Raw genomic sequence first — 13,510 nt, forward strand, 5'->3', positions numbered from 1 at the left:
AATGAAGTAAAAAAGGAAGAGAATTAATTGTTATAAAAAATAGAAAAAGAATAAAGAATAAAAAATAGAATCATTAAAGACATCCATGTGGCAAAAGAATAAATAGTCCATTTGGCAGAAGGTTAGAGTAGTTAATTCAACGGCCTATCAAAATCGGAACTTATATATTCACACTAAAAGCTTCAATTTGAAGATAGCAAAATTATTTCTAAATAAGAATAGCAAGGTAAAACCAACTTTATTTGTTCATTTGGTATAGAACTAGTTGATACTGTAACATTTGAGCAAGCATTTTAATCTCCTGGTTTTCTTTTTTTTTTTCTCTCTCTCTCTTATAATTTTTGTTTGAAAAATGAGAAAATCGTTTAAAACATTCATCACATTTTGCCAACTAAATTTTTTCATCCTTCATTTTTAAAATAATAATTTTACCTTCATTAAAAAATTAAGTCTATAAAATTTGGTTCCAAGTCCCAACCTAAATTTTCGATCACGTTTTATCTTGAATCTATCACATGATCCTTTTTTAGGGGACAACAAAAATTAGGATCCTTTTATAGTTAAAAAAATGATCCAATTTATATTTATTTTTGTACCTAAATAAGTAGAATATGATCCAAACCATATTCATTTTATACTAAAAAAATGGATCAGACTCCATCTATATTTTTATTTTGGTCACTAAAAAGTAGGATATGGCCTTTCTATATTTAAAAAAGGGTTATTATCACTTTACTCTTTTAACGTTTGGTGCTACTATCAATTGCCCCCTTAACGTTATGTTTTAGTCACTTTACCCCCAAGACTAACGGTCAAACTTAACGGAGTTTGTTAATTAAAGTGAAAAAACATGTTTAACCCTTAAAATTATTATTACTTTACCTCTATAAAATATAGTCTCATTATTAATTTACCCCCTAGAGTTATTTTTTAGACAATTTATCCTACCATTAAACCAACTTAGCAAGTTAAAAAACTTTAGCAGAAAATACCCTCATCTTTGCATAATAAAAATAATAAAAAATTTAGAGTGACTCTTCTCCTTTTTAGTATCAAGAAAAAATTCAAAGTATTAATTTCTTTCTTCTTGACAATCTTATTAATATCGAAAAAAAATAGAAAGATGGAGAGGGGGGAGGGAGAGAGAGAGCTCAATTCTTTTTTTAAAAATTACAAATAAGAAAGAATTAAATACTTTTATTATTTTAAAATTATTTCACTTTTTTGTTTACCACCAAATTCCAATTCTAATCTCGACAACCTTAAAGTAATACGATAATTTTTTGTCTCCTTCTTTCCTATCTCTTTTTATTTTCCTAGTATTAACAAATGTGAAAAAAAGAAATTTGAGAAAATTCTTTTATTTTTACGTTTTTTGATCTCTTAAAGTGAAAAAAGGAAGAATAACAATTCCATTTTTTTTATTTTTAATTATATACAAAAAAGGTAAATATATTTAAAATTTTTTGACTATACTTGTTAGATTAACGATGAGGTAAAATGTTTAGAAAATAATGTTAAGAACTAAAGTGATTGTATCACTATAATCTAAACGAATAAAGTGACAATAACAATGTAGCAATGCCATAAAATAAAAGGGTATTTTTGTCCAAAATTTCTTAACATGTTGAGTTGAATTACTTATGGGGATAAAGTGACTAAAAGATAACGTTAGGAGGTAAACTGATAGTAGTGATATAGTTTAAGAGGGTAAAGTGATAATAACCCTTTAAAAAATGACTTGTATTTATGTTCGGGTTAATCACATTTTATTCCCTTAAAGAAAACTCCATTTTTCAGTTTATCCCCTAACCTTTAATTTTGCTCACTTAACCCCCTTTAGGACAAAATTGCCCTTGCGTTATTTTAACTTTTCATTTACCTTGTTTTCCTTTCTTTTATTTCTTTTTCTCTTTCTTCTTTATTTAATTCTTCCTTTTTCCCACAAAATCTTCACCTTAATGATTGAAATTAAAAAAGAAGAATTGCAGAGATCTATCTTCTCCTTAAATGATTAAAAAAAATATTCAAATCACTTTTCTAAAATACAATTTTTTTAGCCTTTCAATTCTTTAATTTTGGGTTTTCCTCTTTCCTTTCTAGTTTCTCATTTTATTCCCAAAAAAATATCTTAAGATGAAAAGTCAAAATAATGCAAGGACAATTTTGTTTTAAAGGGGGTTAAGTGAGCAAAATTAAAGGTTAGGGGGTAAATTGAGAAATTAGGTATTCTTTAAGAAAATAAAATGTGATTAACCCTTTATGTTATGCTGTGATTTCAAGCTACAAAGTGATCGAAAAACTTAGGTTGTGATCAAATTTTGTTAATTTGAATTTATAAGGCATGTAAAGTTAGCATTTTAAAAGTGGATGATGACAAAATTCATTTGGCAAAATATAAAACTTAAAAGACATTTTGAATGATTTTTTCTTAAAAATTCAAAAAAAGAATAAAAGAAGCACCGTGTGGGGCAAGGACCAGCCAGTCAGCACTCAGCACTCGGCACTCAAGCTGAGTTGTACTGCGTGACTATCTATAATAGAGAGGTCCGACCGCGGGAGCATTTAAGTACTACGGAACATTAACTAATTGATTACAGACCAAAAAAATTAAAAATTAAAATATGATGGGCCCCACAAATTTATTCGAAACTTTCGCCCCTTGTAAAACCATGGGATAGTTTCAAAAACCTCCCCTAAAGTATTTAATAGTACCACTTAGTACCTTTAAACTTTAAAAAATTTATCGACCTCCAATAGATCTAATTTTGAGTGAAATTGTGGATGCATGTTAGAAAATAATATTAACAAACTTATTTCAGGAGAAAGAAAAAGATTTCATTCCAAACTTGTCTTTTTCTTGTGATCTCTTAATTGAAATAACAAACCAATTTAATCTTTTAAGTTTTGAAAACTTGGTCAATATGATTCGTTATTGTACCATTACAACTTGTTAATAGATTGAAAGACCAGTTAATAGATTTCATTGTCATCCGTTTGGACAAGAAATATTTAAAAAATTTATAATTTCAAATAATTTACACAGTTGTAAAAATAAGACACATTTTACAATAGAAAAAAAAACTGTTATATCTTGAAAACACATAAAATTAGTTGCTAGATTATAATTTAAAGCATTTTGCCATTTTATCATTTTCAAGAAAAATTAAAAGACTCATACAATTCTAACAATTTATGAAACTCCTTAAACTCATCCAGAAACACTTTATAATAAGGAAAAATAAAATTTGTGATGCTTAAAGCAGCTCAAAAAATTTATTTTTCAAGATTCAGGGGCATTAAATGATACTCACAGAAATCTCAGGAGAGATTTCAGAAATTATCCCTCTAACCAAACTCATTAGTCTTTTTTTTTTTTCGCAACGATAGATGTCCTATAACCTATTCTAGTCTAATACTCCCTCCCTTTTTTTATAACTGTCGTTTAAGGTTTTGCACACCAATTAAGAAAAATTTTTCATTGTTTAAATCTATACACTACTTTCCTTTTGTACCCTCATTAATTGTCCAATTCACCTATGTTTTCTCTCACTAGAGTACTTAATGGTGCTGTTTTACTAGACCAAAAGCAATGCAAACTAACTCCCACCAAACTAAATGTTTCTAAAATGAAACTAAATGTTTCTAAAATGAAAAACTTCCCCACCAAAAATTTTCACCTAAATTTTTAATCTGAAATTTTAAACATTTTTAACTCCCACCAAATATTTTGAGAGGCTATAAGGACTTCACTATATAAATTAGTCTCAAGAGAAATACATTATTATTTGTATTCTTTTAGACATGGCTTCAAAACATAAACAGCCTCTTCTTGAAATAGATTTAAATATTGAATTCACGCAAACACATGTTGAAGATGGAAGTACACTAAAGGAAGCCTACAACCATTTACCGGATCTTAACATTGATGCAGCCGGTGATTTTATTCTTGACCTTAATGTCATTCCAAGTTCTTCAATGCATGAGATGTTAACACCAACTCAACCGTTGTTGGATCTAAATCAAGAGCCATCTACACTTTGTGAAGATAATATTGGTACCTAATATTTTTTCTCTTATTATCTCATTTAATTAGATCATTTACTTGTTTCCGTTATTTTTAATTTAAATATGGTTATACTCCCTGCTTCATTAGATCATTTAATTAGATCTAATTCTCAACATATTAGACATTCTAATTCCATACACATTTATTGTTAAAGCCATCATATTGATCATTTCACAAATACGGTCTCTCCATTCTCAAATAAATGTGATTATTGTTAATTACATTGATTTAAATGTGATTTATTCTCCATTCGCCATCATATTATTGAATTAAATGTGATTTATTCTCCATTCTCAACATTCTAATGATTTGTTTGTATGATATTAAACAGAGTATGTAGATGTTGACACTGAGAATATCATGGAAGAAGCAGAAAATCAACATAATATTCAAACTTTGTCCAATGATGGAGAAGAACAAAGGGGGTTCAACATAGAAAAGAAGAAAGAATATGGAGGGGCAGATAATTACTAGAGTTGTTACAAAAGAGAAGCAATAATTACTAGGAGTAGTAATTAAGAACCCGGTATTGGAAAAGAGAGATAAAAGGGTAAAATTGTGAAAAAATAATTAATGCTGCATGGGGATAGTAAAACGACAGATAAAAGTACTTAAGAGCAAATTTCTTAAACGACAATTATAAAAAAAGGGAGGGAGTATAAGGGAAGGGGTAAGAGGAATGGTCAACTAATACCAACTACATATTGTGATAAATTTTTGTGGGAGGCGAGGTTGAACCCTTGACCTCCTGCATCACCATTAAGGTGATGACCATTGGACCAAATGCCCGCAAATGGCCAGTGGCAACCAAACTCATCAGTCATTTCACTAAACTCTGTCGTTTCAGCGCCCACCATCCCTCCCAATTCCCCAAAACCAAACTCAGGTCCCCAAACTCTGTCGTTTCACCGTCCACCATCTCCTGGTGGGCCTCCTCTTTAGGCCGATTCCACTTCCGGCTTTCCTATATCAGCTAAATTTCCAGAGAGCCATAGCTCTTCTTCACCCTGCTGGTTTTACGCTTCTGGCCTTCCTTGTCTATCTCTCTTTCTCTCTCACACACAACACACATTTGCTTCTTCAGCAATTGCCTATATATTTTCTTGTCACGCAAAATTTTGTGTCCCAATAGGCTGAAACTAGCACTAGCCAAAGAGCGCCTTCTTTGATTCAGGGAAAAGGAAAGTTCGCTCCTCCTGAAAGGCTGAAATCCCATCATTTTTGGAAATAATAAAACAGTCCCTTTTCTCTGGCAGCATCCTTTTTCTGCAGGATTTAAATTTTATCTCCTTTTTCAGCCTCATAAGTCAAGAAATAGTTAAAGCAAAAGCTTTTGCATGCACACTTGTAAATCATATTGCAAGTTGACAAAAAACTGAGAGAAACCTTTTGTTTTTTTAGCAATTGGAGATCTTAAAAAGGCATCGGAAGTGTAAAGAATAAAAGGGATTCTTTTATTTTCAAAGGAGAATTCAGAGAAACGGCGAAGTTGAAATTTTCGGAAAGGAGAAATATTGAAATTGAATGGCGGGGAGAGGAGGGAAATGGGACGTTGTTTTTCGGCCGTTGTTGCCAATTGTATGCAATTTTTTGTTAGCTTCAATCCTTGTTTCAGCTGAAAGAAGCTTTAGGAATGAAGCTTCAGCTTCTGCCCAGAATTCTACAGGGAATCCAGGTTCAGCTAATTTTTCCAAGTTGTTGAATTTCTTGTGGCAGGCCGATAAATCAGGTTACCAGCATGTTTGGCCTGTAAGTTAAGGAATCATGAAAATTTTTCCCTTCCTCTTTGAAATTGTAGAAGATGCTTGTTTGAGTTGTATTCATTCTCTTCTCTTTTAATATGACTTTCTTTATTGAATTTGATGGGAAGATAATTGATGGTTGGGACTGTAGATCAAATGAATCCTGTTTTGGAATTCATTTTTTAGCAGTACTAACTGTTATCATTGATCAGTTATGATATTAGTTGGCCTCGATGCGAATGATTTACTTGTTTCTCTTTGGATTGTGTAAAGAGGGAAGAAGAGTTTCTGTGTTGGTTCAATGTAGTCTTTTGTCGATCAAACGTTGGTTAATTTGTTTTCGGTCTGTTGACTTTTGTGTTGGTTTTTCCCGTTTTAAAAACTGATTGGAAATGTCTGCTTCTGTAATTTCTGGCGTTTACAGGAAATGAAATTTGGATGGCAAATCGTTGTCGGTACCATAATTGGATTCTTTGGAGCAGCATTTGGCAGTGTAGGTGGTGTTGGCGGCGGCGGCATATTTGTACCTATGCTTTCACTTATTATAGGATTTGATCCGAAGTCATCAACTGCTATTTCAAAATGTAAGCCACAAGTGTAAAGTTAAAATCTTTTCTGGATATATATCCACTGAATGAACAGAGTAAATGGATTTGGCTATTACTTGTTAGAGCAAGAAAATCTAGCTGTTAATTATTTTAGTTATTTTTTGCTATTGAATTATTAACGCATGGGCCCTTACCCAATAGAACTATCATGGAACCATTGAGGCTTCAAGTTTTAAGCATTTTATTAAGTGGAAAAGTGCAATGATATTGAGGTTAATTAGAGCTTCTTTCATGAGAGATGTTGACTGCTGCTTGTGGTAACTGAAGTAGGCTCACACTGTTGAGGATTTACCTCATAATATTTCCAGAGAGTTTTCAATGAAACATTCAAAGTCCACAGCATGTTCTAAATATTTACTAAGAAGCTCAAAAGAAATTGACAAAATAGATTCTTAGAAACTTCTGCCATCTAAATATTTTTCACATTGATCGATCAGCAGTGGAGCTGCAATTCCCCTTGCATGGTTAAGGATGTAATTATTTGTGATTCTGTTTTTCAGGTATGATCATGGGAGCTTCAATCTCAACTGTTTATTATAACCTAAAGCTCCGACATCCTACAATTGACATGCCCATTATCGATTACGATTTAGCAGTTCTCATTCAACCAATGCTTATGCTGGGAATCAGCATAGGAGTTGCTTTTAATGTGATTTTTGCTGATTGGATGGTTACTGTTCTACTAATCATTCTCTTCATAGGTGAGGGTTGACTCTTTTGCTGTCTGTTTGTTATGCATTTTGCTCTGTTAAGGAATTTGAATTCATATTGCATTTTCAGGCACATCAACTAAGGCATTTCTCAGAGGTGTTGAAACATGGAAAAAGGAAACCATTATGAAAAAGGTTGTTCCAACTTCACACATTTTGGGGCTATAGGAATATTTTCATTTTCATTTTACTTTTTGTTTCCTCATGTGAACTCTATTGATTCTCCTATGCATCTGTTGTGTTGCTGTTCATAATTTTGCTCTCTCTAAAAGATGGTTTTGGTTGATGCCTTCCTCAAAAATTTTGGGTTCTTTTTCTGTTCCTAGTTACAAAAGTATCTTTATTCGCTTCTAACTGTCAATTATGATCTCATACCAGGAGGCTGCTAAGCATCTAGAGACAAATGGTGGGTGGAATCTTTTATTATTCCTTCACTTTCAAGTGGTTTTCTGCTCAATCGTTTCTCTGTGTGTGTGTGTGTCTTTTTTTCTTTTTCTGTTTCCTTAGTTACTAATGCTAATTCTCCAGGCAATGGTCAAGAAGAGGCGGAATACAAACTTCTGCCTAGTGGCCCTAGCAATGATAAAGAAAAGGATGCAAAGCCTGTTGAACAGGAGGTGAGTATCTTTTCAAAAGCTGATGCTTTTTCACAGAATGCTCAATGCTGATATATTGCTTGATCTAGGTCCCCATTCTGGAGAATGTATGTTGGAAGGAATTTGGTCTCCTTGTTTTTGTCTGGATTGGTTTTCTTGCATTGCAAATTATCAAGGTTCATTCTTCATCTTTCTTTTATTTTCTATTCCCCCCCCAACCCCACCACAAAAAAAAAATGTTTTGTTGAACACACTTTCTGGGCTGGGCGGGGTGGGGTGGGGGTGGCTGTTACCAGATTTTGTTGAACTTATTCAATATTGCTTCTTGTTTTGGACAGAACTATACGGATACTTGTTCGGCACTATATTGGGTGGTCAATTTGCTTCAGGTATTTTTACAAGCATTTTCTTGTTCTATTCTGAAACTCAGGACCAAGGCCATTATCATCCTCCATTACTTGTGGACATGCTAGCTACTGACTGAGGATGGGATTTGATTGTCAACTGACATTTTAATTCGTATATAGATACCAGTTTCCTTTGGAGTATCTTCATTTGAAGCATTTAGCTTATACAAGGGATGGAGAAAAATTGCATCAAAAGGAGATGCTGGTACCAACTTTAAAGTGCACCAACTGATCACTTATTGTTTCTTTGGTGTATTGGCTGGTGTAGTTGGAGGGCTACTTGGTCTAGGTGGAGGATTTATTATGGGTCCACTATTTCTAGAGTTGGGTGTACCTCCTCAGGTGAATGATTGTTTTGTTTTATTGCTGTAAAATGGATCAACTTTCATCTTTTCTTTTTTATTTCTTTTGAGCTATTTGATATACAGTGAATAGACGTGCATCATGACTGGGCAGTTGGCTCAGTATGTTCCTACTTCCATTTCTTCATGAATAATCTGATGGTGAGAGGAAAAAAGGAGCCTCTTCCCTTAACAAAAGCCTGTCAGTTGCAGTTATTGTCTTCAATAATTTCTTCATTTTCACTATAAGATACAGTATGAGTTTTTCAACTCACAATCTTACGTTAAGAGTGAATGAAATCTTGAGCATCTGACTATGATAATTGACTTCATAGTGTTTTGGACAAAGAATAGATCACGGATGTTAATGGTGTCCAGCTATAAATGGTTGCAATATTGAACTCTTGACTACTGCTCCAAACTCCTGGATGAAGTAGTGATTCAAGAAGACCTAGGAAGAGTATTTCCTTAAATTTGGTTAGACCATACGATGGACAAAGTTAAACACTAAGAAGTGACTGAATAGTTCCATATTTCTATCTAATTAGTTGCTGTCTGCATTGTCCATTTTGGGTACCTGTTGTTCTGAATCAACGACTGAGTTAAAATCACAACTTGCTCAAGGCAGTTAAGATATGGTATACCAAGAGAAGCATGATTACTTGTTGGAATTTCCATCTTATGTTAAACAGGCCCTTTGAAGATTCTAGCCTTATGTTTTTGAACTCTGCTGCAGGTTTCAAGTTCAACGGCCACCTTTGCCATGATGTTCTCATCATCGATGTCAGTTGTTGAATATTACCTTTTGAAACGTTTTCCAGTTCCTTATGGTGAGTATATTTTGTAGATCCATATTACTACCTAAATCACGCTATGTAGTTACAGAGAAAGAAGTATTGCAATATCTTTTCCCCTACATTATGTGAACTTTAATGCTTGATCCTGTTGTATTTCCTTCACAGCGCTTTATTTTATTGCTGTTGCAACCGTTGCCGCTTTTATTGGTCAACATTTTGTGAGAAGGATAATCATCTTATTGGGAAGGGCATCCCTTATTATCTTCATTCTGGCCTTCACCATCTTTGTCAGCGCCATCTCACTAGGTAAGTCTTATCATTTGTCATTCTTGGTTTTGTTGATTATATTTTCTTGAGCACAGTACCAACTTGTGTGAAGCTTTATACTACTTGAAGCTCTCGTATTTTTCTAAATTTGTTTCGCAGTTGTACATGTCTCAAGGGCTTCTTCCTTTTTGTGTAAAACAGGTGGTGTTGGCATTTCAAACATGATTGGAAAGATTGAACACCATGAATACATGGGCTTTGAGAACCTCTGCAAGTATACAGGTTAACATCTTGCTTACCGCAAAGCAAATCTGTTGATTGACGTTACACCATACCTACAGTCACAACAAAGAGTATCATTGCTTCCTTTTGGTTTTGTAGTCAAAGAAAGTGTTTACAATTGCAGACTAAATATTTCAGTTCATTTTTCTGTGGAGAGAATTCTCAGAGCATAGAGGTTTAGGAATGAAAAGCTGTCTTCTTTGTACTTTCTTTATGGTTCAATAGTGATCAAACTTCCCTCTCCTTTTGTTTCTAGTTGAATGGACTATGTGCCATTTAAACTTCTTTAGAATTATAAAATCTTTTCAGTGTTTTAATCTCCCCATTCTTGCCAAACTGTTGTAAAAAGTGCCCTCTCTGAAGCTTCCCACCAGATATGAGTTGCCCTTGAGCCAATATTACTGTTATCAAGGATAAATTGGATCTTACATTGCATTTAAATCCGCTCATATCTGTAGTAAGCAGTTGACTAGTATCTTCTGAGCAATCTTGCCTCAGCTTCATGCTGCTGGACTCCATGGCTTCACAATCCTAAATTTGATCAAGTGCATTTCTTTTTTTATCTCTGGTGGTGTTTTTGAACTGGAATAGGAAATTGAACTAAGTTGGTGATTAAATTTGGCCAATGATAAAATTCAGTCCAATTTTGACTACTTCCACTCCTAGTAAATGGATGAGTAAATAAAAAAAGAAAGTCATGGAGATGAAAATTGGGATGAGTTTATCTCTGGCCTTGTATTATGTTCAACCTGAACTGCCCACTGATTGGCACAAGAAGTTGTACCAAACTAGGACTTTTCTAACACGCATCCCATGAGCATTTGAGATCTAAAATCAGACCATCTTTTTCAACTTAGTGGTTAACCACTTTTGTACGCTAGTATTATTTTTTTTTTGCTTTTTGGGTAGGAAAATTCTATATCAAGTGACATTACGACTCAATGATAGAAACAAAATAAAAGGTAATACATCTCCTTGATTTTAGCGGTTACCATAGTCAGTGTTTCTGATTTAGTAATGTTGTCGTAATTTACAGTTAGTTTTTTATAGGTAGATTTTTTTACATTACTTTTCCCTCCAAGAAAAAAAAAAAGAAAAGTAATGAAATGAAAGAAAGTCAACACCTTTAGTTCTAATTGTCTAGTGCTCTACAAATCCTAAAAGAAATACGGAAGGAAAAAGCAGAAAACTGGTTAAATTGGTTGATTAGATTCCAATTCTTGCTAAACCAAACCGTTTCTTGAAGCATTGAGAAGAACTCGACTCTTGCCCTTTTTTTTTTTTTTTTAAGTTTGTTTCGTTTCTTTCCTTTTTCAAGTTTGTATGCAATTTAGTACAATTTTTGTCTTAGACTGTAATGAAAGCGTCATCTCATTTCTGATAACCATATGAGAAAGCTTATCAATGACTTGTACGGCATAACAGTGTGAAAATTGTAAAATAGGTTGAAAGCCAAGCCAGGAACTTGGGAGTGTTTGGATACCAAAATTATTCCAAATAATATTTCGCTTGCATCACAAACATATTTCCCAACCTACCTTTTTATATTCCCAACTACTTTTTATCTCATATACATCACATCACAAAAAGTGCTACAGTAATTATTCCAAATAATATTTCAAATAATACACTATCCAAACAAACCATCTAGCCGGGGTTTTGAGGATAATTGAGACAGAGACAAAAAAGGGTCAGATGCAGCTTTCTTGTAGAATGGTACAATGGTGGGATGGATTCCACGTCAGGACTGACCTATTGTATTCTTTGAAGTTTGAACAGCACATGTGCCTGATGATATAAATGTTTGGTGGGGTAGTGGTTTAATTGAAAAGTAGCACAAGTTATCAAATATATGCCACACAATTGTTCATCTCCATCTTGCTCAAGTGAGTGGTGATGGTCACTACATTAATTACATTAATTGTGGGGTAGGAGGTAAGATTTGACCTCCCATCAATATGTCTCTATACGAGATTTATTCTAAATTCATACGGATATATGGTATACTCGTTTGATCTAATGGTGATTCAGTTTCCATCAGGTTCTCCGATTCGGTTGAGCTACTCCCTAAAATAAGCTTTCCCCAGTAGGAGTAAGAGTAGGTTAGATTGGATTAGATGTGTCGTTACGAAAAAAAAAAAAAAAGAAGTGAATAGTGACGAGTAATTTGGTGATCTATGCCTTCTTCTTCTTCTTCTTTTTTTTTGGGGATAGATAGGAGAATTTCATGCAATAAATCTACACTAACAGTAAAAAATACATCAAATTAAATACGAGACAGATATATAAATATATATATATAAATTTGAAAATCAATAGATTCAAGAAATCTAAAAAATCAATACAAGTGATAATATTGATGTTTGAACTTATCTTCTATCTAGATGATGCGTCATTGTAGCCAAGAGATCTGTGCGAAGAGATACTTTCTAACCATCAATTAAATTTGATTAAAAACTAGAGTTGAAAGTTCTAAGAGAAATTTAGACCGGATTGGATTGACAATAATAAATGTCCGAAGTATGCGAAGTACGTGTGTGTTACGGGTACCTCAAGTCTGCTCAGGAGTCTCTTCCTCCTTTGACAATTACCCTTTGCCATGTGGCGGGTAATTTCCTCATTTGTCTTCTTCAAAGAGTCTATTGATGGCTGGAACATAAAATTGTTTACCCTACGACTCTTGGATTCCTTGAATTATTTGCATTTTAACTCGAATTCGAAATTCTTTCCTGGACATCCTTCGGCATCATGTCCATAATTTTCCATCAGATCACTACTGTTTCCAAGCTTCTGAAATGTCATATTCCAGTCCAGTCTGGCTTGAAAATCCCATTTAACTAAATCAGCTACTATTCTTTTCTGACCTTATTAATTACTCTTGGGTTAAAAACAAAAAAAACTCCCTGTGTTATATTTAATATATAAAAAAGCCTTATGTAATTTTAAAATATATAAAACGACACCTCATATTTTAAACTAAATTGTAAACTAACAGAATTCGTTAAAGTTAAAGAAAATGACGGTCTCGGCTATTTAACTTACTAGATTCCGTTAAATTTACCGGATTCCGTTAAATTTATAAAATTCCGTTAATTTTAACGAATACTATTAGTTTACAATTTAATTCAAAACATGAGGTGTCGTTTTGTATGTTTTGAAACTACGGGAGACTTTTCTGTGTATTAGATATACTACAGAGAGCTTTTTTGTTTTTAACCCATTACTCTTTGAGGATGATGAATTTGAGCCAACTTATCATTCGTTAATATTCAATAGGCTAGAATTTAGAGCAATCTGTTGAAGACATCTCAATCAGCCTTCTCAATTTACGTTACAACATCATGAGGCTTCCTATGAAGAGGTAGAACTAATATAAATTTAAAATCGAAATATTTGTGAACTTGAAAGCAGCTGTAGGTTAAAAAAAAATCAATTTATGATTAAAAATTTTCAATTTATGACTTTGTAAGGTATTCAACTAGATCAAATTTGGCGTCTCTTTAAAAGTTCTAGTAAAATCTACCATAAGAAATGTTGAGATTCTGTAGAAATTTTGAGATATAGAACTTAAAATATCGTTACTATTTTTCAGTAGATTTTATGATACTTGACAATTGCTTTTCATGTACTGCTAGATCAGTAAGACTAAAATTAGTAGCAAAAATCAGTTAGTAGGACTAAATGCGTTTAG

The 13,510-nt window shown here is 33.1% G+C and overlaps 1 protein-coding gene across 2 annotated transcripts; it reads left to right on the top strand.

Annotated features, from left to right (window-relative positions):
- The first annotated feature begins 5,096 nt into the window (after positions 1-5,096).
- LOC113704208 (sulfite exporter TauE/SafE family protein 3) lies at positions 5,097-10,140 on the top strand. 2 transcript variants are annotated; one of them, XM_027225940.2, is made up of 12 exons: positions 5,097-5,818; positions 6,236-6,395; positions 6,920-7,120; positions 7,200-7,264; positions 7,508-7,535; positions 7,658-7,746; positions 7,815-7,901; positions 8,064-8,114; positions 8,253-8,474; positions 9,210-9,303; positions 9,436-9,576; positions 9,739-10,140. In XM_027225940.2, the coding sequence occupies exons 1-12, from the start codon at positions 5,594-5,596 to the stop codon at positions 9,822-9,824; spliced, it is 1,449 nt and encodes a 482-aa protein (XP_027081741.1). In that variant the 5' UTR covers positions 5,097-5,593; the 3' UTR covers positions 9,825-10,140. The 2 variants fall into 2 exon arrangements, with proteins under 2 accessions (XP_027081741.1, XP_027081742.1); XM_027225941.2 differs by having other exon boundaries at positions 5,097-5,744.
- Positions 10,141-13,510: the final 3,370 nt, after the last annotated feature.

Source organism: Coffea arabica, chromosome 8e (assembly GCF_036785885.1).
Source record: "Coffea arabica cultivar ET-39 chromosome 8e, Coffea Arabica ET-39 HiFi, whole genome shotgun sequence".
Taxonomy (NCBI): domain Eukaryota; kingdom Viridiplantae; phylum Streptophyta; class Magnoliopsida; order Gentianales; family Rubiaceae; genus Coffea; species Coffea arabica.

What these genes read in the sequence shown, in the direction of transcription:
- LOC113704208 (XM_027225940.2), top strand. Translation starts at nt 5,594, where the DNA reads ATGGCGGGGAGAGGAGGGAAATGGGACGTTGTTTTTCGGCCGTTGTTG. An exon ending in ACTAATCATTCTCTTCATAG is followed by an intron (nt 7,121 to 7,199) that starts GTGAGGGTTGAC and finishes TTGCATTTTCAG; the next exon opens with GCACATCAACTAAGGCATTT. An exon ending in TAAGCATCTAGAGACAAATG is followed by an intron (nt 7,536 to 7,657) that starts GTGGGTGGAATC and finishes CTAATTCTCCAG; the next exon opens with GCAATGGTCAAGAAGAGGCG.